This window comes from Mesocricetus auratus, unplaced genomic scaffold, assembly GCF_017639785.1.
Source record: "Mesocricetus auratus isolate SY011 unplaced genomic scaffold, BCM_Maur_2.0 Super-Scaffold_100031, whole genome shotgun sequence".
Taxonomy (NCBI): domain Eukaryota; kingdom Metazoa; phylum Chordata; class Mammalia; order Rodentia; family Cricetidae; genus Mesocricetus; species Mesocricetus auratus.
This window is the reverse complement of record NW_024429212.1, coordinates 5,638,063-5,665,621: the sequence shown is the minus strand read 5'-3', so window position 1 is coordinate 5,665,621 and position 27,559 is coordinate 5,638,063. Positions and strand designations below refer to the sequence as shown.

Below are 27,559 nucleotides of genomic sequence, written 5' to 3'. Positions count from 1 at the left end.
GCCTGTCAGGAGCGGAAGTGCCGTGTGGCGCGCGGGGTCTGATCCGGGCGGTGGTCAGCGGGCTTCGGTCCATCGGCCCCGGGGTGCGCGCGGAAGGTAGAGTGGGTGTCGGGTGCCTGCCCTGGGCTCGCGGCCATGAACCTGGAGCCGCTGCGGAAGCGCGTCCGGCAGTACCTGGACCAGGTGCGCGGCGGGTGGCGTCCGGGACGCTGGGCTTCGGGGCGGCGGGGCCTGGCGGGGATTGCGCATCCGATAGCTCAGATCGTGCGTGGACCACGGATGCGGGGTTGGGCTGCGGGGTTGCATTGTGGCCTTGGGATCTGGCTGGGCAGTGAGATGCTTTTGAGAGGCTCGGTCGTGGTTCTCGTTTTGGCTGAATACGCGTGAACGATGATGCAAACAAGCTGTCTCCGGCTAGGACTTGGAAACAATACCAAACACTATAAATGCGGCCCCTGCGCTTCCCTCGAGTGGACAGCAGGGAGTGTTTAAGGAAAGGTGTGTCTCTGGAGTCCACGTCATTGTGATGTCATTTGGGTTTTGCTGAAACGCTTGCTCTCCCGGTAGATGGGAAACGGAATTGATGCGTAGTGGTTTGGCCTAATGTTTGTACTTTGTTGGGAGGCTGCGTGTTAGCCAGCAGTCGGTTTTGTGATTCTTTTCTTTGGCACTAAGATGTAGAGAGGATGATGTATGTGAGCCTGGTTTCCACTCCGGGGGCATCTGTTCTGAGCATATTCTCAGCTCCGTAAGGCTTCCTCCCGGTAACATGTTTGGCATCCCTGTTCTGATTGTATCCGGGGGAACTGAGGCGAAGGCAATAAGCCAGGGATTAACCCTAACCACGACAAATTCATGCGTGTCTTTCCGCTGTCGTATTGTTCTGTTAGCGTTGGCTATAGGGTGTGACTTTGCCCATGATCAGCGACTGTTACTTACTGTTTTAGATATTAGCTGATATATTGGGGGGGTAATGTATGAGTCAAACTGCTATCTTAAATTGTATTTAATAAAGGTCTTACAGTGGTGAACTAAAATTCACACTGGATGAGCTATAAAGTACAGATGATTGATGGGTCCCTTGCTACACTTAGGGGCTTATGTAGTGATTTGTTGGTTTTGTTTTACGGGTTATAACAGTAGGCATCTGTTCAGAATTGTGAGAGCAATGGCAATCACCCTGTGTTTGCTTTTTGTATGCAGCAACAGTATCAGAGTGCTCTGTTTTGGGCAGACAAAGTAGCCTCACTCTCTCATGGTGAGTGACATGCTATTTTTCCCCCTAACTAATCTTTAGAGATCTCTGTATGAACCCCTGACCACTTGTATAATTTTGCTCCTTAGAGGAACCCCAGGATGTTTATTGGTTGGCTCAGTGCCTTTACCTCACAGCCCAGTATCACAGAGCTGCCCATGCACTGCGGTCACGCAAACTGGACAAAGTAAGTATTGACAATGTGAGCTGTACTGAAGTGTGTTAGGTTCCTTTATTATTGTTATTGGTTTTTTTCACTTATTTTACATACGGACCATAGTTTCCCCTTCCTCCTCTCATTCCTTCCCCCAGCCTCCTGTCTAACCCCCCCACACACACACACACGCACATCCACTCCTCCTGTCTGTCGCCATTCAGAAAGGGGCAGGCCTCCCATGACAGGCACCAAAGCATGGCCTATCAAGTTGAGGCAGGACTGAGCTCCTCCCCCTGCATCAAGGCTGGGCATCACAGGATGTGGAATGGGTTCCCAAAAGCCAGCTCAAGCACCAGGGATGGGTCCTCATCCCGCTGCTAGGAGCCCCACAAACAGACCAAACTACACAACTGTCACCACATGCAGAGAGCCTAGGTCAGTCCTGTGCAGGCTCCATAGCTGTGGGTACAGAGTCAGTGAGCCCCCATGAGCTCAGGTCAGCTGGGTTTTTTGTTTTGTTTTGTTATTAATTGTTTTCACTTATTTACATTCAATACTAGGTTCTTATATTAACTGTATGCTTTGTTTTTGAGTTAATATTTAAAAGAAATTGAATTTGTTTTTATATGAAGAGATGTTTTAAAGATTTTTTGTTTGTTTGTTTTCATTTGTGTGCTCACGACATGTGAGTGTGGGTGCATCCAGAAACCAGAAGAGGACATTGGCTTCCTTGGCACTGAAGTTCCAAGTGGTTGTGAGCTGTGCATTGTGGGTGATGGGGACCAAGCTTGGGCCCTTTGGCAGAGCAGGAAGCATTCTTAACTGCTGAGCCATCTCTCCAGCCCAAGAGAAAGTTTCTCCCTCTAAATCTTAATCATTTATTAGTATATTAATTATTTAATCATTTGCCCACTTTGTCTAATCTCTAAGTTCTCAATATTGTGTTTTTGTTGGTTTGCTTTTCTGTTGTTTTTTGTTGTTGTTTTTGTTTTTTGCTTTTTTTTTGTTTGTTTTTTGAGACAGGGTTTCTCTCTATTGTTTTGGAGCCTGTCCTGGAACTCACTCTGTAGACCAGGCTGGCTTCGAATTCACAGAGATCCGCCTGCCTCTGCCTCCCGAGTGCTGGGATTAAAGGTGTACGCCACCACCGTCTGGCAATATTTTGCTTTTAAATATACTTGTTTATATAGTCTGTCTGTGTCTGTGTCTGTGTGTGCAGAAGACACAGACAGGCACCTGAGCCACCTGTAGGAGCTTGTCCTCCTTCCCTGTGGGTCTTAGGAGCAGACTCTGGTCTTTGGCCCTCAGGCACACACTTTACCTCCTGATCTGTCTTCACAGTCCCGTATGCTTATTTTGAGACCAAGTCTCATTGTTTTGCTTAGTCTGGTTTCTCTTTTCTTCCTTCCTTCCTTCCTTTTTTTAATTTTTTAAAGATTTATTTACTATGTATAGTGTTCTGTCTGCATTTAAACCTGCAGGCCAGAAGAGGGCATCATATTTCATTATAGATGGTTGGAACCATCATGTGGTTGCTGGGAATTGAACTCAGGACCTCTGGAAGAACAGAGTGCTCTTAACCTCTGAGCCATCTCTCCAGCCCCTTACTCTGGTTTCTAATTCTTGGGCAGGGCAGTTTTTCCTGCCTTAGCCTCCTGCATAGTTGGGATTACATGTACAATCCTTGGATTCCCTGCACCCTTAACGTCCTATTCATGAATATAGGCTAAAAAGTCTAAGGCTTTTTTTTTAAGCTGTAAAGGAGAAATAAAGCTCTCTAGTACTTGTTTATAGTTTTCTTTTAAAATGCAGGTGTGTTATTTTAAACATTACATGCCTGTGTTGTACATGTGACTTATTTCTTTTCTAGATGTATGAAGCATGCCGATACCTTGCAGCTAGATGTCACGTAAGTGTGCTTAGTTTGTTTTATTTGGTGGAGGTTTGACTTAGGTGGACGGTACACCTCCTTCGTGGATGTGTGGCAGTTTGTGTTCTGGAGACTGAACCTTGGTGACTTAGCATAGCATTTCATAAAGAATGTCCTTTTCTTCCAGGCCAGCCTGATCTACAAAGTGAGTTCCAGGCCAACCTCCAAAGCTACAGAGAAACCCTGTCTCAAAAAAACAAAATAGAAAAAAGATAATGTCCTTTTCTTCAGTATTTATTTTTTATAAAATAATGATTTTTTTTTCTATTTTGGTTTTTCGAGACAGAGTTTCTCTGTATTGTTTTGGAGGCTGTCCTGGAACTCACTCTGTAGACCAGGCTGGCCTCGAACTCACAGAGATCCGCCTGCCTCTGCCTCCCAAGTGCTGGGGTTAAAGGCATGCACCACCAAAGCCCAGCTAAATATTGATTCTTAACTGATAAAAAGCTGATATGCAAGAAGAAAGTTGTAGTTTAGGCATTTAGACTGAAATAATAAATGTAGTATTCATTGCCCTTTAGAGATCTTGAAGGTGGGTGACAAATGGCACTTCCGTTTTCTTCATAGTACGCTGCAAAAGAGCACCAGCAGGCTCTTGACGTTCTTGACATGGAGGAACCAATTAACAGAAGGCTCTTTGAAAAATACATGAAGGACGAAAGTGGCTCGAAGGACCCTTCCAGTGACTGGGAAATGTCACAGTCCTCGGTGAGTGATGGCAGTTAGCGTGTCTCAGCAGCAGCAGTGGAAAGTGCCCTCATCATGTGACAAAAATTCGTCTACATGGGTACGGTGTGTACAAGATGTATGGTTACCTGCTTGTGCCAGCTAATGGAAGACCTTCCTGACTGAGCGCCAGTTGGAATCTGGCCTCACAGATGCCTGGAGCTGCACACAGTGGGTGGAAAGCTTCCTCTCCTTTCTGCGTTTTGGACATGCACAGGGGAACCTTAATTTGCTTTAATTGTTTGGAGGAAATAATTTGTTGTGGAGCACATAATAATGTTTTTGCTCTGTTTGAATCTGTATTATTCATAATTCCACAAAATTGAAACAGACTAATAGTAACAATTAACAGTATATTCATATTATTAACTTGGCTCATTACGCTTTTTAGCGATTTCTTGAGATACGGTTCGCCCATTGAAAGTGTACAGCCCCGTGACTTTTTGTGGGTAAAGCTGTGCCAGCCTTAACTCTAGCAACTTTAGGGCACTTTTATCCTTCAGAGAGAGCCGCACCCTTGTTACTCCACATCTCCCATCTCCCTTATAGCATAGTTATGAGGGAGCTGGCATGGTTACTCTGCTCCTCATTCAGACAATGCAGGAGTATCTGCGTGTCTCTCTTCCCTTTCCTTACTCTTCCTTTATTAGTAATGTGCTTAGAAGCATGTTAATGCTCTGCTAGGAAATGCATGTATTTCCTACCTTGGGGCTATTTTTTTGGGACCTCTTGTCTATGATTCTCTTCCAAAGGCCATTCTATTTTAATTATTGACTCACGAATTTTGCCACTTGTGACTTTAGTGGCCCATCTGTGAAGCATCGCTGACTTCAGCTAGTGTGTTTCTTGAGGGTTAATGTCTTGATAGAATCAGATTCCACGTTGTGTTGGTGGTAATTACAAGATGACCAGACGACAGGACTGTCCACCCCTCCAGTCCCTACAGAGTTCCATAATTAAGGTGTGTGTCCCTCTTTTCATAGTGAGGAAAGGAACCAGAGGCCAAGACAGAAAATCAGCACACAGAAGCACATATAGCTGTCAGGGCCCGGGTTTAAACTCCGGTCCCTGGGCTCTCCCAGACCACCCTGATCTTGGCCAGGAGCTCTCTTGCTGCCTGGGTCTGACATTTTCTAGGGCCGTCTCGTTTGGGTTATGTGTTTGATTTCGATTCTATCCATTCTCATCTCACTCTTGATTCACATCAAGGGTTGTGTGGCCTGAAGCCGTACTCCTCCTTACCCGGAGCTTCTCTGGAATAAAGTCATGGTGATCAGTGTCCAGAAAGACAAGCGTTAGTCTAGCCTCAGACTTACTGTAGCCCAGCTTGGACCTGAACTTGCAATCCTTCTTCCTCAGTTTCCCAAGTGCTGGGATCCTAGCCTGGTGAGACTAAAGCTTTGTTTTGTGCTGTGGTATATCTGTTAAATTAGTTAAATTATACTCTGCTTTGGCAGCTAGATGACGCTATAGACACAGTAAAAACTTCTCAGTATTCTACTAGTGTAGTTCTCTTAGTCAAAAATGAGTCTGGCTTAGTATTTAACTGATTGTATTTTGCCAACAGATAAAGAGTTCGATTTGTCTTCTACGTGGGAAGATCTATGATGCTTTGGATAATCGTACCCTGGCCACCTACAGCTACAAAGAGGCTTTGAAACTCGATGTCTACTGTTTTGAAGCATTTGATCTTTTGACATCACACCACATGTTGACAGCACAAGAAGGTATGGGAGCTCCTATGTTGTTGTTGGGTAGAATGATTAATGTTGTTTAGCTTGCCTTATTTTCTGAAGTCTGTGTACTTGAGATCAGGGTACATGATAGGCTCACATAGACCACCAGCTTCCTCAGCGTCTGCCGATGTGAAGCCCAGCACCAAACAGTGCAGTGCAGTGTCTTTTGCTGAGGGTCTTTGGGGTTGTGATGTCATGAAGTCTTTCTTGAGAAGTGATTTGAGGAGGAGTTGTAAACCAAGATTCAGTAATTTTCATCCTACCACACTTTAAATCCCTTTGTTTCCAAGCCCCAGTTTCAGAGCATTTAAACCAATAGTTTCTAGAGCTTGGGCTCTGAGAGCAGTTGATTTAAAACTGCTGGGTGGCTCTGATTTACCTCAGGGACAAAGAGCCCCTGACCAGGTATGTGGCCTAGGTCATTAAGAGAACAGAAATTCAGAGTTGTGTGGTAATGGGTTCACACCTGTACATAGCCAAATTAGTGGTTCTTAGACCATGGGCTCACTGCATGTCTAAAGATCTTGGGACAGGGCAGAGTTAGCGAATTGGCTGCTGGCGGGAGAGTGGGCCATGTGTCAGGACTGTCATTACCGAGGCCTGTGTTTTTGTCTGGCTGATGAGACCTCCTAGAGGTCCCCTGGCCCATCTCTCCCGGTGTCAGAGTTCTGTACTGTACTTTGACTTCCTCTTCTCCTGAGGTGATTTACATAGACTGAACAAGAAAACTATTTTCGATTGGCTGCTTTCCCTGTGAGGATTTTGAAGCCTTTGTTATTTATTTTTTTATCATTTTAAGAAAAAGAACTTCTTGACTCACTGCCTCTGAGCAAGCTGTGTGCAGAAGAACAGGAACTGCTCCGATTTGTGTTTGAGAACAAATTAAAAAAGGTAAGGACAACCTGGGCTGACATTTCCTTTATGTAGATACCTTGCTTAACATTGGCCCTTTTCGGCATGTGTGTATATATGTGCTCTTGCCCACACATGCACGGGTGTATGTAGACCTGAGCTGATGTTGGGGTGTTTTCCTCTGTCACTTTTCCACAAATTCTCTCATTGAACCTGGCTGTTGGCTAGAGTGGCTAGTATTGAGCATCCAGTATTTACCTGTTGCTTAGTGCTGGACTACAAGCCTGTGATAAAAACAGCTTTACATGTGAGCTGGGAAGTGCTGGATTACAGCTGTGACCATGCACAGTTTTACATGTGTGCTGGATTACAGGCTGTGATAAAGACAGCTTTACATGTGAGCTGGGGAGTGCTGGATTACAGCTGTGGCCATGCACAGCTTTACATGTATGTTGGGGAGTGCTGGATTACAGCTGTGACCATGCACAGCTTTTACATGTATGTTGGGGAGTGCTGGATTACAGCTGTGACCATGCACAGCTTTACATGTGTGCTGGGGATTGGAAAGCAGGCCTCATGATTGCACAGCGAGTGTCTTTTACCCAGCCTAATCCAGTTTTAAAAAAATGTTTATTAATGTAGCACATGCCAAAATAGTTAATCATTTAAATATATGAAAATGCTTCCTAAATATTTGTCATCTAAACTTTTATGTGAAAAACTTGCTGCTATGGAACTCTGTGATGAAATTGAAAAGGTAAACTTACTGAGAGGAGAACTAATAGAACCGGAAGTTAACAATGTTTTTGAGGGCTCGTGTACCTCTCATGTAATGGCTTCCTGTCTTAGGTAAACATGGATTGACTCTGCCTTTTGCTTTGTTACTGTTCATTTTATGTATAAATTTCTCTGTTTCAGTATAATAAGCCCAGTGAAACTGTCATTCCCGGGTCAGTAGATGGGTTACAAGAGAATCTGGATGTGGTGGTGTCTTTAGCTGAGAGACATTATTACAACTGTGACTTTAAGATGTGCTACAAGCTCACTTCTGCGTAAGTATACTCGCTGTTCTTGTGTGAGAATGTGTGGTTCAGTCTGTAGCTGTCCAATACACCAATGCACTCGCTGGCAGTCTCACATTAGTTGCTAATAGTTTAAGTTACCTTTTCCATTTGCAGAGTACTGAACAGTGGCAATATTTAAAAAAAAAAAAAAAGCAGGTTACAGACACCAGGTTATTGATATGTGTAGACACAAAGTTATTTGCTATGGTTACTTGGGAAGAATAGACATGCCTGTCTTCCCAGGCCATCTACTGACTCGGGAATGACACTTTCCCTGGCCTTACTATATTGAAACACAGAAATTTATACATAAAATGAATAATAGCAAAGCAAAAGGTAGACTCAATCCTTCCTACCCAAAAGGTGATAGTTTGAAGATACCATTTGGTCCAAAGCTGTGTAAAACTCACAATTTATTGCCATTGGATCTAGCAGTCCCCTGACCCCAGGCTCTGTCTTGCGTATCCCTAGCCAAGCAAGGCGTCTCCTCCACATGCCAGTCTTCCGTTCCTTCTTCAGACATCTGAGCTAAATTACACTTTATAGATTTTGTGGGGCTTTGGGGCTTTTTTTGGGTTTTGTTTTAGTTTTTGAAATCACAAAAATGTTAGTCATTAAATACTTGTGATCCACTTAAAAATGTATGCCATATATCCTTTTTAACTAGTTAGGCTATGTATTTAAGTTCTGTTGATTTTAAAGTAAATGAAAAGACTAAAGTTTATTTTTATTCATTCCAAGTGAACTGGTTTTCTCTTTATTTTTATTTTGTTTTGTGAAATTGAACCTAGGACTTGTACATTCTTGGCGAGTGTTCTGCCCCTGAACCCCAGCCCTTTTATTTTGATACAGGGTCTTACTGAGTTGCCCAAGCTGGCTTTGAACTTGTCATTCTTCGCCTCAGCCTCTTGAGTAGCTGGTAATGTAGGTATGCACTGTGAGGCCTGGCTTCCCTTTCCTTTATACCCCCTGCGTTGCTCTAACCAAAGTGCAGTGTTATGGGTTACAGCGGCATTTGTGACGCACAGAGACTAATGTGGTGGGTGATGAGGGTTGCCACCCGCTGCCTTCCGGGTAGTCATGCGCTGCTTTCATTTCAGGGTGATGGAAAAGGACCCTTTCCATGCCAGCTGTTTGCCTGTGCACATAGGAACTCTGGTGGAGCTGAATAAAGCAAATGGTGAGAGAGAGCCCCACGTTCCCTGTCCTACAGCCTTACCAGCTGAGGGTGACCTCAGACTCCTGATGCTCCCCCCTACCTCCCACGGGATCAAAGACGAACCATAGCGGACCCCACAGCAGGAAAGACAACATTGTCAGGATGACTAATGATCTCCCTGTTTCCTAAATGTAATTTGCAATTTGGAATATGTTAGCTTTATTAAGTGTTAACTTTTTTTTTGAGACAGGGTTTCTCTGTGTAGCCCTGGCTGTCCTGAAACTTGCTCTGTAGACCAGGATGGCCTCGACCCCAGAAATCCACCTGCCTCTGCCTCCCGAGTGCTGGGGTTAAACCACCACCACTGCCTGTGTGTGTGTGTTCTTTTTAAGTATAAAATTATCACAGAAAAACAGATAAGTCAATATTTAAAAATTGGAAGGGCGGAGATACTTTGCCTTCGATTCCCTTTTCTTTTATTTTTAGAAACATTTAGTTTGTTGGACAGTATATTGCCCTTAGTCTTTTGAAACTGAATGGTGAGTTTTGTCGAGAGAGGGCAAAAAAAAAAAAAAACAGAGAAACTCCATCTCTAACCTTGCTGAGCTCCTTGCCCTGGGGGTCTGTAACATCGTGTCTCTTGGAAGCAAAGATGCAGACTTCCTGCCCCCTAGAACACTGAGTCCAGAGTGTACATGTGCCGTCATGAGATGCTAAGACATACCCATTTCTCAAGAGGCAATCTCTCCCTCCGTGATACACATGAAAGTTTGGATAGAAGTTTGATTGTAGGTGACTATAGTACTCCATCCCAGCCTGTGGCATGAGATGCATGGGTTTCTCAATGGGTGTTTTAGATGGACCTTGGCATCACCCAAAGTGCTCAACTGTGGTGTCTGCTCTTGTGGTCCACTGTGTACCCATAATCCACTCAAACAGTCACTCATCCCGTGCCCAGTGCCCAGTGCCCAGCATCAGGACCACAGGGTGTTTACCAGGTGGATTAGTACTAGAGGGAGAGAAGGTACGAGATGGTTGTGTCAGAATTGCTTTATGAGTGGGAGGCCAGATCTGAAATTTAAATGATTCATACCAAAGTACATTTTTCCTTTTCCTGAAACAGAACTGTTCTATCTTTCTCACAAACTGGTGGACTTGTATCCAGGTAATCCTGTAAGTAATATAATTTTATTTTCTTACCTGAACGTTAAGAAAATATTTTGTTATTATGTAGACAGTCACTTATATTTTTAAGTTCAAGCAAATAATGTTTATATTAAAACATTGAGACAGAATCTTCTAGTGCTGGAGATCATATCAAGTGGCTTTAATGTCTATCTCATAAAGCCATTTTTACTATGCTAAAGCAATAACTTTGAATAAAACCTTTTTTCTATGGTTATAGGAGTATACATAGTCCTTTAATATGCTCTGCAGATGCACAAGATTCTGAGTTAGTCCCATGCTTCCCTCTTAAGGATGTAATTTTTCATAGCCTTCTGTGTGCGTGTGTAAGCCACCAATGAGTTTGTATTGATTACTTCCACACCTCCAGTGTCAAAACAGAGCCAAGGGTGGAAAACAGAGTCAAGAACTGTGTCCCTAGAGGCAAAAGCCAAGAGCAGAGACTGAGTCTCAGACAAGATGTCTCTAGCTCAGCTGAAAACCAGTGTAGGGGCATTCAGCTAACTCAAACTCTGAACCAGCTAGAAGGCAAGGGAGAGCCAGGGCGAAGCCAGAACCCGTAGGCAAGTGTGCTTAGGAACCTTGTCCTCAGTGGAAGCTACCTTGAGGAAACTGGAGTATCTGTTCTTATGCAAGACCTCAGTGAATGTTTATGCAGTCTCAGAGAATCCCTATAAGACTGACCTGGGAGCATCTAACCCGCCCCGTCTAGCCTGCCTTGTTAGGTTCCAGCTCAGGGTTAAGTGTCTTTGGTTATAGTACATATTGACCTTTTTAGGTGTCTTGGTTTGCGGTGGGATGTTACTATCTCATGGTTGGTCATAAAAATGAGCATGCCAGAAGATATCTCAGGTATGAATTTGTTTTCTTCCTTTCTATGTAGTGAACCTCTGAGAAGGGAACTCTTGCTCATAGGCTTTCATGCGGTAGGCGGTAGGTATGCTGACAGTAGTGTGAATGAATAAATGCTTCCTCAGGCTAGTTCAGTTCATTGATTTGTTTATTTGTATAACTGCCCACTAGGATGCTGTGCAGAGATAAATTAGTGGAATAGGCCTTGCAATCCAAGAGCTTAGGTTACGTTTTATTTGTAAATGAGAACGGGAAACAGAATGATGTAATTTGAAAGGGCTGTTTTCCTTTACACTGTCAGCCTTAGCTTTTGCTAATAGCAGAAACACATTAAACTCTGAACGAGGTTAGGGTAACTCAGTGCGACCTTTGAGTAAGTAGGTCCCTGGAAGTATCTGCTGTGGTTTCTTGCACCCAGGATGCCAATATGGCACCTGGCTCAGAACAGACCCATATGTGGCCATTTGTGCCACCAGTGTTAAGTCCAGGTCTAGATTGGACTTGTGCGTGAGTATTTGTAAGTTGCATACAGTATCCTAATGAGTTCAGCTACATTACTCTATCTAAACAAGCACAGGACTCCTAAAGTTTCTTAAAATGTGTCTGTTGTCTTAGGTTAGCTGCATTACCAGCTGTACGTGTTTGTCAGAGGTTGTTCGCTTGATGTTATTAATGTTTTTGGTACCATGTACTTAGAAAACTAAACGTTGAAGAATAAATACATGACTTGAATATTGCTTTTGTTCCAGCAAAGCCACCACATTGGAGAAGACCTATGGGCCTGCTTGGATAGCCTATGGGCATTCGTTTGCCGTGGAGAGTGAGCACGACCAAGCAATGGCGGCTTACTTCACAGCAGCCCAGCTGATGAAAGGGTACGGCACACAGCTTGACTAAGTGCCAGGAGGGGCTTCTGCTTGCTGAGTCAAGTGAGATTTCTCTCAGGGATATTAGTACCATTTGGTTCCTGAATTAAACAAAATTGTCAACCCTTGTCTCCTGGGTAACAATTTGTATTTTATAAAATAACTGTGGCTATGGAGGGGAAAGGATTGATGGGATTTTTTTCCAGTCAGTGCAAGAAAGACCTAGGAAATGAGACCTAGGGGAGAATTGAACATGGAAGCCCCCATTTTTTACATGCTCATGAAGAATGGAAGTATTCATAGTAAAATAATGATGCCTCATCTGTTACTGAGACATTTGCTATGTCTTGGTTGTGCTATAAAACTATACTTATGAGCCGGGCATTGGTGGCGCCTTGAATCCCAGCACTTGGGAGGCAGAGGCAGGCAGATCTCTGTGAGTTCGAGGCCAGCCTGGTCTACAAAGCGAGCTCCAGGACAGCCTCCAAAACAATACAGAGAAACCCTGTCTCAGAAAAACAAAACAAAACAAAAAAAAAAAAAACCTGTGTTTACTAGTATTTTAAGTATTCTTATATGCAGGAACCAAATGATATCTCCTTCTAATTTCTAAAAAATTTTGCTTTATGTATTCTGTATTTCTGTTAATGTTTAGGTGTGGTATAATTACTGCGTCTTCTTGATGCACTGAGTTATTTATCACCACAAAATATGGCACCTTGCCTCTGGAAGCGACACTGTCTGAAAGTCTTTTATCTGGTATCGTTACACCAGCTCTCTCACTCGTAACTTCCATTCTTCCAGACTCACCTCACTGTAGCTCTGCAAAACGGACTAGTAGTTAGGGAGCTGTGTCCCTTGTAGTCTTAGAATCAAAGTAAACAGCATACAGTTAAGTCATTTAAAAAAACAACTGTATTCTTTCACTGGAGTGTGTATTCCATTTGCATGTAATATAATTACTGGTAAGCTAGAACTTCCTGTAACCACTAGTTAGGAAGTTTCTAACTGTTTTGTCTCTGCCTCTGTTTCGCATTACTGCTTTGTTCTGTGTTAAGTATTTTACTGTGTATTTTAGTTCTTTTGAGTCTTTCTTGCTTACAGTCACTCTCTTAGTGATTATCATGTGGATAAGCAACATCTTAAAGCAATTTAGTTTTAATTAGTTTTTCACTTTAGTCTGTTCCTGCGCACCTCCTTTGTACTACTATTTTTATTCAAGTTATATCTCATAGAAATCCATTAATCCATTGCCACAGCTTAGTGTTTTTCTCAGTTGTCTCTCAATCATATAGAAGAGTTGAAAGCAAAAGTACATTTACACTGCCTTATATTTACCACCGTAGTTACCTTTACCAGACACGTTTATTTTTCATTGGTTTTGTTTGTTTGTTTGTTTTTTAAAGACAGGGTTTGTATGTAGCCCTAGAGCCTGTCCTAGAACTCACTCTGTAGACCAGGCTGGTCTCAAACTCACAGAGATTCATCTGCCTCTGCCTCCCAAGTGCTGGGATTAAAGGTGTGCGCCACCACCGCCCAGCACTTATTTTTCATTGTAAATACATTACTATCAGTGTCCTTATATTAACACTTGCTTTAGTTTCTTCAGTAGATCTACTAGTGATAGATTCTGTCATACCTTGTTCTCATGGCTCCTTCTACCTACTTAAATATGTTTATAAACCCTTTTAGTGAAGGTTTTTAGTTTTATTTGTTGTGCTTTTCAATTCCAAAATTACTATTTGGTTCTCTATTACAATTTCTATTTTGGGGGCTCTGAGGAGCTGGCCCAGCGGCTAAGCGCACTTAATTTCTCTTGTAGAGACCCAGGTTCCGTCTCCCGTACCACAAGGCAGCTCACAGCTGCCTGTACCTCCACTGTAGGGGATCTGATGTCGGCTCTTGTCCTTTACAGGCTGCTGCACACATACATACATTCAGTCACAGACACATCAACGTCATTGATGTTTTTATTGCTGTTCTCTGATGGGGCACCGTTCTTATACTTTCACTTATTTTGCAACACAATTTTATAAACATAATTTAGTTCTTTGAATATTAAACTAGCTTATTTAAAGTATGGCCTTTTAAGTCCAATACCTCATCTTCTGTTAGGATGTTTTCTGATGAGTGCTTTCTTTCTCTGTTTGGACTGTATTTTACAGTTAGGAAGAAGTAAATGATAGGATTTAAAGCTGACAAATCTCTGTTGCATTACCAACGTTTGAATATGTGAAACTTTCCAATATTTTCAGGTGTCACTTGCCAATGCTGTATATTGGATTAGAATATGGTTTGACCAATAACTCTAAACTGGCTGAACGATTCTTTGGCCAAGCCCTGAGCATTGCCCCGGAAGATCCCTTTGTCATCCATGAGGTTGGAGTGGTTGCCTTCCAGAATGGAGAGTGAGTAGTAGAGGCTTCAGCCCTTATATCAGCTCTGCATAAGTGGGGCCTTGGTCCCTAAGACTTCACTGACCAGACTTGCTCTTCAGTGGATTTATATTTTTAGATGTATTATTTAGGGGTGAATTCAAAGGTAGAAATTCCCTTCTTGGAGTCCCTTAAAACACTAAACTGTGTTCTGGTCCTCCTTTAATATGAGCTACCACAAATTTCAATACCTACTGTGTGGCCTGGAGACTCCACAGAATCTTTAGTCGTCTTTGTCAGCTAGATGTTAGATTCACACGTTTGAGAAAGTATTTCACATCTTGAGATAAAAATGTTCCATGACTAGTTATTGTTAGGACAAAAAAAAAAAGCTTAACCACTTAGAGTAATCTAGTCTTTAGTTTCCTAGTAGTAGCTTGACTACAGAACAAACAATTTAGAGTCATGCTCAAAGAGAAACCAATTGAATTATACCTAAATGTAATCACAGATGTCACTGTTGTGTTCTAAAGTCTAGGTGATGAGGTTATGAAAGATGGCTCAGCAGATAAGAGCACTGGCTGCCTTTGCAGAGGACCAGGGTTCAGTTCCAAGCACCCCCATGGTGGCTCACAACCATTTGTAACTCCAATTCCAGGGGATTCCGTACCCTCTTCTAACCCCTGCAGGCACCAGGCACACACATGGTACACTTACATACATTCAGACAAAACATTTAGACACATAAATAAATCTTTAAAAATTTTTCAGTTAGATTATGTAATGTGGTATTTTAAATAGGTTTTATAGCCTTAAAAAATAAGGATTATTACTTTATGTGTATGAGTGTTTTGCCTGCATGTTTGCATATCACATGTGTGCCTGGTGTCTACAGAGGCCAGAGGGTACAAGATGGTTGTCAGCCATCTTGAATGTCCTGGGAATTTCCAAACTTACTGCTGCTTCTTGGTGAAACCTAAGTAGCTATCCTGTGGCCCCAAGGGAGTGTGCACTAGCTGGACATTAGGTGAGTGATTGTGCTATTGGCTGTAGGCTCAGGGTTAGTAAGTTGATAGTATATGTTAAATAAGGTTAATCATTGTTTAGTTGATGAAATGTTGTGGCCAGACATTTATAGAAGTCTAAGTACCACTCATCATGAGAATTGACTTATCACTCCTAAATCCTCAACCTATGTAATATTAATGTCATAAGATTAAATTTTTTCAGTTATCATACAAAGTGAAGAGTTTCATTATGGCATTTTCATGTATATGTATCATTATAGTTTGTTTTTATTCGTGGTATAGTGGGAATCAATTATTTTTAGCAGTTTCCAGGTTATTTTTAGTTCAGCTAGAGATATTCAGATTTTCCTTAGTGTTTATCCTTGCAATTTTGAAATAACTATTAACCTCCTCTCCTCTATTTTAGATGGAAAACAGCAGAAAAGTGGTTTCTTGATGCTTTGGAAAAAATTAAAGCCATTGGGAACGAGGTATTGTATGTAATATCTGCAGATGCACATCCCTGAGCACGGTTACTGTTGGACATGGGCATGCAGTCTTTCTCCTAGGAGAGAGTAACCTAATAGTTGACATACAACAAATAACTTCGCAGAGTTACGCTTCTCAGTTACTGGGTGTGGCGTGGGGCAGCAATGAAAACACACGGGGTGGGTTGGGGCTTTTCTTTTAATAACTTCTGATGGTTCGTGGAGATATTAGTCATTTCTAGGACACAGTTTCTCTAGCGCTTCAGAGAGCCTCATTGTTGGTTCAGTAAACCTGCAGTTTGGCAGCAGACCCACGTCTGTAGAACTAGGTGTCATTCAAATTCAGACCTTTTGTTCTCATGAATTAATGCTAAGGAATTAACCTTCCAAGTGGTAAGGCTGTGTACACACTGTTATTATTCATAAACAGTAAATTTAAATGCAAGCATGTATAGCTAAGAGATTTCCATGTGACTGCTCTTTTGATCTCTGGTTTAACTGGTCTTTGTAGTCTTACTCTGCTCTGAGTCCCACACCCTGGTGTCACTTTGTACATCCATGCTTGGGGCTCCCTTCCTTTATGTTTGTGTCTCTCTCTGACAGACACAATTTCATTCGGCTCCTCCGGGGTGTCTGCCGTCTCCATAGACTGAGTTCTGCTTGCTTTGGCCTTTACTGTTAATCATTTGAACTTACAAATATCCTTCTGTGTGTCCCCCAGTACGAAAGGACAAGAGAAATGGAGCCTCCTCATGTGTGTCTGTAAAGCATGCTCTTTCCTCAGCTGAGTCTTCAGTAGTTCTGAATAATACTACTGTCTTTGTTAAAGTAGGATTGCCACTTCCCACACCCCATCTTTGAGTGAGTGTCCACTGGTCCAGCAGCAGCAGCAGCACCTAGAGTCAGTCTACAAATACAATCCTAAATGCTGTTACTAAAAGTCACAGTTTTAGCAACACCCAGAGTCTCATGGATAGAAAAGTTTGAGAAGCACATTCCTGAGCCACTCCTAAAACTATTCCTTCAGCCAGGCAGTGGTGGCACACACCTTTAATCCCAGCACTTCGGAGACAGAGGCAGATGAATCTCTGTGAGTTTGAGGCCAGGCTGGCCTGCAGAGCGAGTTCCAGGACAGCTAGGGCTATTACACAGAGAAACCCTGTCTGTAAAGCTAAATATATATATACATATATTTTTTTCCGTTCATAAGCAGTTTACAATCTTACAGAAACTTAAGTATGAGAGCATATTACAGTTGAAGTACCAGCCTGCCAATCAAAAGCTATAGAAAACGAAAATTCTGTATTTCTTTAGTAAGATATCAAGCTAGCTCAAGAGAAACGCTCATGCCTAAGAATCTAAGAACCATTTTTGTTTGCACAGGCTGAGCTCCTAAATCTAGTCCTCAAAGCATTTTAAAAGGTGACCCAAGTTCCTTTGTTTATTTGCTTAACATGTCATCAGCACAGAACTAAGCGTCAGGTACAGTAAGAACTGTTTCCTTATTTCCTATCCTCAGATCCATCAGAAAGTAGGGAAGTACTAGTAGGTAATTTGCAGCAGTGATGCAGTATGATGGAAGATATGAAGATACCACATGCAAGGGTTGTTCACTCAGATGTGACAGTGGCCAGGAAGGGTTTGGGGTGTGTCACACCCAGCCTTAGTGAGCAGACATTAGCTGGCCAGGAAGGGTTTGGGGTGTGTCACACCGCAGCCTTAGTGAGCAGACATTAGCTGGGCAGAAGTGAGGGGCAGGTATTTTAGAGGCAGAAATGGCATGTACAAAACTCAGTTTGTTTTGGATTTGACATTTCATAGGGTATCAGGAACGGGCAGGGAGGTTAAAGGCCTTGCAAATGGTGATAGAGAGTTGGCAAATTACCCTGGGAAAGGTAAAAAGAGAAGCTTCAGAAGAAGACAGCATAGCTAAGTTTGAAGGATAGGTGCTCAGGCCAGCCTTCGATGCTGGGAAGCCAAGGTTTACAGAGTTGAGGCTCTGGGAGTCTTAGACAGGCCAAGATGTCTTGTCCATTGAGTGGCTGCTTTGGACATTTGTTGTGAGCTAGAATGTCTAGGGAAAGATAAATCAATATGGCATACTGAATTAAAAGTGCTGTAGCATTTCTAGGTAGAAATATTTAGTAGGCAGAGGCTATAGAGGTCCAGTAACTCTGGGCGGCAAGTACACAATTACGGTTTCTCTGGCGTGGATGGACTGGGACAGTATGTGCTCATTACAGTAAAGTTCTCAGGAGGCTCAGCTATTGGTGGAGAGAATAGGATGAACCGTCGTCCTGCCCTGCAGTGGAACAGGCCCTTCAGGAAAGAGTCCAACTTGCAACTTGTAGGATGTGAAGTGATTCAGTACAAACAAACCAGGCTGAACTTTGACGTGGAGCTTGATGTTACTGTGTTTTAGGTAACAGTTGACAAATGGGAACCTTTGTTGAACAACTTGGGGCATGTCTGCAGAAAACTCAAGTAAGTGACAGAGAACGTCTTCAGTTATATTCTTTGTGACAAAAATTTGTTTTGAATGGCCTTTCTGTTTTTATTTCATGGTATCCTCCAGTCCCTGTACTTGACTGCTCAAAGCCAGCAGGCACCATCACCCCTTTTTTCCTACTTCAGCGGGGTACTGTTATTTTAGAAACATTGAGAAATATAGCCGTGTTTGTTTGTTTGTTTCTCTTTCCCTTACATTAAAAAACTTCAGTATTCAAAACCAATTTGGAAGCACCTGAACAATAAAGTCTAGTGAAAACCATACCCATATTCTGGCTTTGTTTCCTGGTAAGTCTGATGATCTAATAAACAGTTTAAAATGGGTTCTTTGCCTAGAGATGCACTTCAGTTGATAAGAGCACTGGCCCAGCATTAGAGAGGCCCTGGTTTGCTTCCCAGCACGGCATAAAACCAGGCGTGGTGACACGTGTCTGTGATCCCAATATTCAGGAGCTAGAGGCAGGCAGAGCAGAAGTTCAAGGTCATCAAGGTTATCCTGTGAGTTGGGGGCCAGCCTGTGTTACATGAGACCATGGGGCCAGGGGCTGTTTTGTTTGCATTAAGTCTTGGGCACTCTAGATTATTCAGAATTTAGGAAGTTTGCTAGGTGTACCAACACACACCTAAACACGCGTAGTCTCCAGGACTTGGGGTGTGAGGCGGAGTTGTTGCTTCAAGTTTAATGGTTAGTCTGGTCTATAGAGTAACACCATCTCAAATACACAAATGAAAATGACGTTTTAAAAGGCTTGAGTAGGGAATAACCCTAAATATCCTTAATACAAGACGGTCTTACAGCTTAAAAATAACGGAAACACATTGGCAGAGGTTATGGGTTAGGCACAGGAGTCTTGACTCTCTGTTGAAGCTCTAACATTTCCAAGACTTTAACTAAGGTGAAACCTTTCCTCAAAAGATTTTTACAGAGCAAATATTCCAACAACTTTGGAAAATGTTATTCTAAGTAATTTATATGTTAAAGTGTGGTAGTTTGAATGTAATTGCCCCATAAACTCATAGGAAGTGGCACTATTAAGAGTTGTGGCTTTGTTGGGGTAGATATGGCCTTGCTGGAGGAAGTGTATCACTGTGGAGGTCGGCTTTGAGGTCTCATGATCAAGCCACACCCAGTGTCTCAGACCACTTCCTGTTGCTTCTGAGTCAAGATGTAGAACTCTCAGCTCCTTCTCCAGCACCATGTCTACCTGCCCGCTGCCTTGCTTCCCACCATGATGCTAATGGACTAAACCAGGAAATTAAAGAAGTAAGCATAAGTATCCTTGGCTGGCCTAGAACTCACTATGTAGACCAAACTAGCCTCAAACTTAAGACATCTGCCTGCTTCTGCTGTTTGAGTCTAAGGCACCATACTCCACAGGAAAATATATTTTAAGATGTTCAAATCCATAAAAGTAAATATGAGCCGGGCGGTGGTGGCTCACACCTTTAATCCCAGCACTTGGGAAGCAGAGGCAGGTGGATCTCTGTGAGTTCGAGGCCAGGCTGGTCTATAGAGCTAGTTCCAGGACAGCCTCCAAAGCCACAGAGAAACCCTGTCTCGAAAAACCAAAAAAAAAAAAAAAAAAAAAGTAAGTACGGAATAGTTAACATTGTAGACTATATCTCTGAGAAAAGCCCTTGGATTCACATAGACAATAAGATTTTTGTAATTAGCACTTGATTGTACCCAGTAACTGTTGTCTTCTCTCCTCCTCATCTTCCCTGTGTCTTCTTTGGACAGGAAATATGATGAGGCTTTGGATTACCACCGGCAGGCACTGGTGCTAATCCCTCAGAACGCATCCACCTATTCTGCTATAGGATACATTCACAGTCTGATGGGCAACTTCGAAAACGCCGTGGACTACTTCCACACAGTATGTCTTCAGCTTTTGTTTTACTCTAACTAGGGCTAATGTGCTCCTTGCTTTGAGAAGATCTTTTCTAGGCAGCACTTTACTTATTTACATGTTTAGACGTCTTTAGGAACCCTGTGTGTATTCTTTTCTCTGCAAAGAAAGCACACGTGTTGTCTAGTGCTCACCAAGTTAGAAGTGTGAGACTGGTACTGCATAGGCACTGAGGAATTTCCATAGAGCTTGTACCATTAACTCTGTTTCCTTCGTAGATAAACAAAAACAGTCTGTATAGTTATCATTACAAAAGAATCTCCAAAACAATACAGAGAAACCCTGTCTTGTAAAAACCAAAAAAAAAAATCTTTTCTAGTTCATTTTTTCATGAAAGATATGGAGCTTGTGGTGTTTTGAAGGTCTATAAAAAATAAGGGGAGTGATAAATTAAGCTTTAATAAATAGTCACAATGACCACAAGGGGTTAAAAAAAAGCTACCATAATCATCTATCATATTTTTGCACTCTTCTGTACTTAGATGTCACTTTTTTATTGGCATGCTAGTATATGCATTAAAATGTATGTGTGTGTGTGTGTGTGTGTGTGTGTGTGTGTGTGTGTGTGTGTGTGTGTTAGTAAATGGTTTCAGTCTTCAGACCAGGCAGCCAGTGTCACTTTCTTCCTTATATGGTGTCTTGGCGGTAGCACACACGGCACATGGCTATTCTTGAGTCTGGGTTTTACAAGCTGCAGATACTTGCTCTGAAGCGCTTATAAAACCCTCTCAGATTGCTGGTTTGTAAATAAAGGCTTAAAACAATCACACAATTTCTAGATTACCTTTACATAGTCTTCACCTGGTCTTTTCCCTCCTGGCTACAAGGTATACGTTTCCCAGGCAGGGCACCCATATTATAGCTGTGCCAGGTCACAGTAGCAGCAGGGAACTACCAGCTATAAGACACCATAGGTTTGGAAACATTGGAATTTGAGAGCATGTGGGCCTTAGGCACAATTCACTAATGATATTTGGACAGGCAGTGAGGCAATGAAATTTCTTTTCTTGCTTTTTTTAGTTTTTTTGATCCACCTGCCTCTGCCTCCCAAGTGCTGGGATTAAAGGTGTGCACCACCACCCAGCTGCAATATTTCAAAGATAGATTCATTGGTGTAATAAGTTCCTAATTGGTCTTAAAGGTTCAATTAGCAATTTTCAGGCTTCATGCAGTCCTAGTTAGTCCTGTGGTTATAGGACTACTGAGCTGGTCAGCTTAACCTCAGGAAGTTTTCTGATCTTGTATGATCTTTCAGTATACACGTTTGAATATCTCCTGGACTCTATAAAATGCCTCATGAGAGTGTTTTCAAACGAAGGGAAGGGTAACAGTCTAACAACCATGTTCTGTCTTTTTTGACAGGCTCTTGGTCTGAGGCGAGATGACACATTTTCTGTTACGATGCTGGGTCATTGCATTGAAATGTACATCGGTGATTCTGAGGCTTATATTGGTAAGACTAAATCACTCTCCTGCAGTGTATTTTTCGTTTGGACTCTTGAATCCCATCCAGTGTTCGGAATTCAAGGAACCTACTTGATTTGTCAGAATGGTACAGTACGAGTTAGTGACTCACTTCAAGTTGAGTACTTGCTGTACATAGAACATCCATGAAACATGGTAGTTCCCAAGAGGCATACTGCACGGTAGAAGAGGAAATCAGAGATGTTTCTCTGTAGCAGATGAGTAAGTTTGTCTCCCTTGTCTTATAATACAGAGCACAACATAGAAGTCTATGTTTTAATGGGAAATTAAGGTGTCTTTCATTTACTTAATAGTGACTCAATACTTTGAAATACTTTTATAATGACAAACAATAGAATAATTTTAAATACAATTGCTATGCTTGGCACTTCTTTAGGAACAAGCATTGTGAGGTCAGAAGAGTCCATTGAGAAATGTTAGGATCTATATAGAGGAAAACCATAGAGGGGGAAATGATAAACTTTACTTTAATAAAATGAAGAACTAAACACCATTACAAGAAGGAAAGATGCTGGGCAGTGGTGGTTCATACCTTTAATCCCAGCACTGGGAAGGCAGAGGCAGGCGGATCTCTGTGAGTTGGAGGCCAGCCTGGTCTACAAGAGCTAGTTCCAGGATAGCCTCCAAAGCCACAGAGAAACTCTGCCTCGAACCCCTCCCCCTCCAAAAAAAAAAAAAAAGAATGAAAGACATGCCAGACGCACAACACAACATATCAGAAAATTCATTTCTACAATAAAAAATCCTGCCAGAAAAAAATATATTAAAAATGGGCAAAGATGCTGGCAGTGGTAATACATGTCTATAACCCTACCACTTGAGTTGGGGCAGCAGGAAGATCACAGGATCCAGATCAGTATATACAGTCTTGAATTACACTCTGTGTGTGTGTGTGTGTGTGTGTGTGTGTGTGTGTGTGTCCTGCCCTTGAAAGGGAGCAAACACTGCAAGAGTGGCATACAGTTAGGAAATACAAAAAATGGCATGTAGTTAGGAAACACTGAAGGCATTTGGCAACGTTGCTTACCTGGGAATGGAGCTGGTATTGGCATAACAGGCCACCATGCATTTCTAAGCAGCTAGTGCTCTTAACCAGAGCCATCTCTACAACCCCAACTAGTGCTGGTGATGATGTGGGACAGCTGACATTCTGTGGTTCTTCATTGTGGTAGAGTTGGAAATTAATAAAATCTGGAAAACTATCCACTGTGTTACCAAAGTTACCGGTTAAATATTGCTGAGTAACAGGCTACTCAAACTCAGTAGTTTCATCAGCAGTAATGAATGGTTTAGTTCTGTGGTCACTTGAGTTCATGTGGCTGTGGTCAGCAGATGTATGACTGATTCCATGATGGGCTGGGACAGCCAAGTCCTGAGATTTTCATCCAAAGCTACTAAATGGGATAGGTGCTCTCCAAGATTTAGACAAGGAATAAAACTTCAAGACCTTGAAAGCTGAACTTCACATTCACCATATGTTCATCAAAACAAGTCACTGCTGCTGGAGGAAGGCTTGTCTGGGTTAAGGATGCTGAGCTATATATACATTTACTTACACACATTCCCCCCCCCCCCCTCTCCCCCCTCCCAGGATAAAAAGCTTACCACCAACAGTAGGCATCCCCTGTGACTTGGTGGGGAGGGGTCTGAACTCCAGATTCTTTATCAGGCTTTCTTTCTATTGTTGTGTTGAAATGACCTAATAGAAACAGCTTGGAAAAGGTTTGTTTTGACGCACAGTTTCAGGAGATCCAGTCCAAGGCATGAGGAAGCAGATCAGATCACCTCATGGCAGCCAGGAAGCTGAGGGAGAAAATGCTGTGTTTGCTGCCTTTTTTTTTTTTTTCCTTCTCGACATCTTATCCCATTGGCCCCTCACTTAGGGATGTCTCTGTCCACATTCAGTACAGGTCCTCCCCTCTGAATTATCCCTCCTGAACCGCCTTTACAGGCGCACCTCAAGTGTCCTTCACAAATCGCTGAGGTGTTTCTCAGGACATTCTAGTTCCAAGTCATAACTTTCTGCTTACTCTGTCATCTTACGCCACAGTACCTAGTCTTGAAAGCTATTAGTATGAAATGCATGATGTTTTCAGTTATGTCAGAAATTACTCTCACCTAATGTATCTGACTAGATTGGCCCAAATATATATAATCTTAATGTTTTTTTATACTTTGACATAATTTGAAAATACATTTCAGTTTCTATGAGCAGTAGCTTAGTGGCTGTACCCAACATGGTCTAAGGAGCACAATTACTCAAACTTTGGGAACAGCTAGCTGGGGAGCCATTAAGAAACCATGATTGCATGTGCTTTGAAAACTTCTCAGCATCTCCTTTGAGAATGGTGGAGGATAAAGAACAAGGGGGAGAAGAAAATGGCATTCCCCTGCTGACCTTTGATCATGTTCTTTAAAGTACAGTTGGACTTATGGCAATGGCAGTCGCATAACTATTAGTGGTGGAATTTCGTGTTTTCTAATTATGGCGTTTCTTTTTAGGAGCAGACATTAAGGACAAATTAAAATGTTATGACTTTGATGTGCATACAATGAAGACACTAAAAAACATCATCTCACCTCCGTGGGATTTTAGGGACTTTGAAGCAGAAAAGCCGAGCACAGAGGAAGCAGGGCTTGCACCTCTGGAAAACTCCACTAAAACTCCAGACTCCAGACCTCCCTTGGAAGAAACTTTTGAAATTGAAATGAATGAAAGCGACATGATGTTAGAGACATCTATGTCAGACCATAGCACCTAACTCGAGACAGTGGTCCAGGACCCACCCCACCCCTGAGCTAGCGTAGGTCAGTATTCCCTTGCATCCTTGCTAGTCTTAAGAATGGCCCACTTCCTAATGTGAGTCTAAACCACATCTCTATGTTGAGGACCAGTGGCCTGAATTAAGAGATGGGATAGCACACCTTGGCGGCAGATATATTCTGATCTTCTGAATCTACAAAGTAGTTATACATAGTCGAATAAAAAAGACAAACTGTTCATTGTGTCTTTCTTTTTCAATAAAGACTTTAAAATAACTTTTGAGAAACGTTTCCAAGGTAGTAGAGTGTATCAGTTACCTTTCTGTTGCTGTGATAAAATTCTGTGATCAAGAGTTTATTTCTTACAGTTTCAGAGGGATGAGCTTTGCTGTGCTGGAGAAGCAGGCAGCAGGCAGGCATGGTAGCTAGCTGGACTGGGAAGCTAATCACATCCCAACCACAAGCATGAAGCAGAATGAACTAGAAGTAGATGGAGGACAAATATTTTCAAAACCTGCCCCAGTGACACATTTCCTCTGCAAGATTTTACCTCCAACACACACACCCCCCAATGGTGACTGGGAGGACCAAGTAAGTGTTCAAATGCCTAAAATATGGGGAGCATTCTCATTCAGTACCACAGAGAGTATGTCCCTTACCTGCTGTGTCCCTATGTTAACATCTTACTATTACCATGACACTGATGTGGTGTTCTTCTCTCTAGTTTTCCCCAAGGTTCTTTTCTTGTTCCAGCACTCTGGAGGCAGAGGCAGGTGGATCTCTAAGTTCAGGACCAGCCTGGTCTATGCATTGAGTTTCAGGACAGCCAGAATTATATTAGTGAGACCATATCTTTAAATAAAAATAAGAAATGGGCCCATGAAATGTAGGTCTTGCTACCAAGACCCTTAGTTCAGTCCCTGGAACTCATGGTGAAAGGAACTGCCTTCTCCAAGGTATGTGAGGACACAGAGGTACACTCAGTCAATACATAATGTCTGGCTGATAACCGACTATCTTGGCTGATACTCATCCAGCTCTTAACTGTTGTTTACAAGAACATTTTTTCTTATTTTCCTTTCAACGGTGGCTATATAAAGTACATCTATGTGTAATCAGACTTTTCTTTGAGCTACCTGCTCACAAATAACAACACAGAGGCCCATCATTAACTATGAGAGGTTGGCCCCAGCCTAGACATGTACCACCAGCTCCGACAACTCAACCCATTTACCTTAGTTCACGTTCTGTGGTGTGGCTTGTTACCTATCCCAGGTCTCCATTCTGGGCATGCCGTTTCCTCTGTATCAGGCTGACAACTGTCTTTCTTCCCAGTGTCCTCTTTATCTCCCAAAGCCCCACCTAACCTGTTCCTAACTATTGGCCGAACTATTACACCAATCAGAACAATACATTTTTACCCAGTGTACACGTCTATGCATCACAACCTAGGTAAAGCTCAATGAGAGTAAAAAAATTTTTTTTTGGTTTACGAGACAGTGTTTCTCTGTATTGTTTTGGAGGCTGTCTGTCCATCCCAGCCACGAACTCACAAAGATCCACCTGCCTCTGCCTCCTGAGTACTGGGATTAAAGGCGTGTGCCACCACCGCCTGGCTCAAGAGTAAGATTCTCTTAAAATAGTATCTGCTCTTGTACATGAGTGTCTGTGTGTGTGCGCGCACATGTGTGTGTGCACATATGTGGCAAGTGCATTTCATTGTATATAAACAGGAATATGTGCCACTGTGAAGGTCAGTCCTCAACCTTCTGCCTTGGTAGAGTCAGCATGTGTTTACTGCTGTTGCTCCAGGCTAGCTGGCCCGCAAGCTTCTGGAGGTTATATTCCTACTTCCCGCCTCCCGTTGGAACAGTGGTCTAGCAGACGGTTTTGTCCTGAATGCCCCCACATGAACCTTCATATTTGAGCCATTCTGTTTTTGAGTTCCACATTGTCTGCTCCTTTTACAGAAATTAAACGAAAAGCAAGCTGGACAGTGGTGGTGCATGCACGCCTTTAATCCCAGCACTCCAGAGGCAGAGGCAGAGGCAGGCAGATCTCTGAGTTCGGGGCCAGCCTGGTCTATGGAGCGAGTTCCAAGACAGTCAGGATTACACAGAGAAACCCTGTCTTGAATCTCCTCCCCCCAAAAAAGAAAAGAAAAACAAAAAGCATACGCCCTCCAAAGGAATAACTCCTGTGGATTCTCTATTTAGATGTATCATTCCTAATGTCTCCAGTTCTTAGTGATTTCCATTAGCCCTTAGAACAAATTTGATGCAGTTGACTGGCATCTTTGGCTAGTAATTTTATGTCTGGCCTTCCTCAGTTCTTGTCAAATCTTTTCCCCCCTGTGTCAGCCATATCTTCCAGATTTTTCCTATGCTTTGTAATTTTTTAAATTTTTATTTATTTATTAAGTATACAGTGTTCTGCCTGCATGCCAGAAAAGGGCACCAGATCTCGTTACAGATGGTTGTGAGCCACCATGTGATTGCTGGGAATTGAACTCAGGAACTCTGGAAGAGCAGCCAGTGCTCTTAACCTCTGAGCCATCTCTCCAGCCCCCTATGCTTTGTAATTTTGTGCTGAGAAATGCACAAGTTAAATAGTTTGCTTCTTTTAATAATTTAAATTTTATTTAAAATGGATTTCTTTCATATATTTGGACCACAGTTTGGAACGGATTCCTCAGCTTGCCCGTTTGTACAACCCAGGACCACCTGCCAGGGATGGCACCGAGTACAGTTGACTGAACCCTCACACATCAGTCATTAACCAAGAAACTGCCCCTTGGGCTAATCTGATGGAAGCCATTCCTCAACCGAGGTTCCCTTTTCCTTTGTGACTCTAGCTTGTGTCAGGCTCATAAAACTAACCAATGCCGCTGACCACTTACCAACTTGACACCATTAAACCATAACCTTTCCTTGTTTATACCCCCAAGATATTAATAATGCTACAATATAAAATACAGCACAACCGTAAAAGTCCCAGTCTTTAAAAATGTGTTAAAAGTTCAGTGACTCTCCTGGCCCAGTCTGCTACAAAGAGCCTTGTCTGCGACACTGATGCTTGAAGTCTTGGCATGTGTTTTTTGAGTCTTTAGCCTATTTAAAATGTCACATTTCAAGAGAGTCAATATCAATACAGGACATCACTGTGAAGCCTGGGCTCATTTAAATCTCTACATTTCTGATGTTCTCATTCTCTCAGGACAAAGGTGCTATAACTAAAAACT

General features: G+C 42.5%; 1 protein-coding gene across 2 annotated transcripts; it reads left to right on the top strand.

Annotated features, from left to right (window-relative positions):
* Positions 1-24,556, top strand: Cdc16 (cell division cycle 16). Of its 2 annotated transcripts, XM_005082616.4 has the most exons (18): positions 1-183; positions 1,204-1,258; positions 1,345-1,442; positions 3,283-3,321; positions 3,910-4,050; positions 5,636-5,795; positions 6,604-6,695; positions 7,575-7,708; positions 8,821-8,900; positions 10,003-10,052; positions 10,843-10,916; positions 11,666-11,791; positions 14,038-14,190; positions 15,592-15,655; positions 18,075-18,136; positions 19,902-20,037; positions 21,433-21,523; positions 24,058-24,556. In XM_005082616.4, the coding sequence occupies exons 1-18, from the start codon at positions 136-138 to the stop codon at positions 24,315-24,317; spliced, it is 1,863 nt and encodes a 620-aa protein (XP_005082673.1). In that variant the 5' UTR covers positions 1-135; the 3' UTR covers positions 24,318-24,556. The 2 variants fall into 2 exon arrangements, with proteins under 2 accessions (XP_005082673.1, XP_021090063.1); XM_021234404.2 differs by lacking the exon at positions 1,204-1,258 and having other exon boundaries at positions 10-183.
* The last annotated feature ends 3,003 nt before the right edge of the window (positions 24,557-27,559 follow it).

What these genes read in the sequence shown, in the direction of transcription:
- Cdc16 (XM_005082616.4), top strand. Translation starts at nt 136, where the DNA reads ATGAACCTGGAGCCGCTGCGGAAGCGCGTCCGGCAGTACCTGGACCAG. An exon ending in GGAGCTGAATAAAGCAAATG is followed by an intron (nt 8,901 to 10,002) that starts GTGAGAGAGAGC and finishes TTCCTGAAACAG; the next exon opens with AACTGTTCTATCTTTCTCAC. An exon ending in TTAAAGCCATTGGGAACGAG is followed by an intron (nt 15,656 to 18,074) that starts GTATTGTATGTA and finishes ACTGTGTTTTAG; the next exon opens with GTAACAGTTGACAAATGGGA.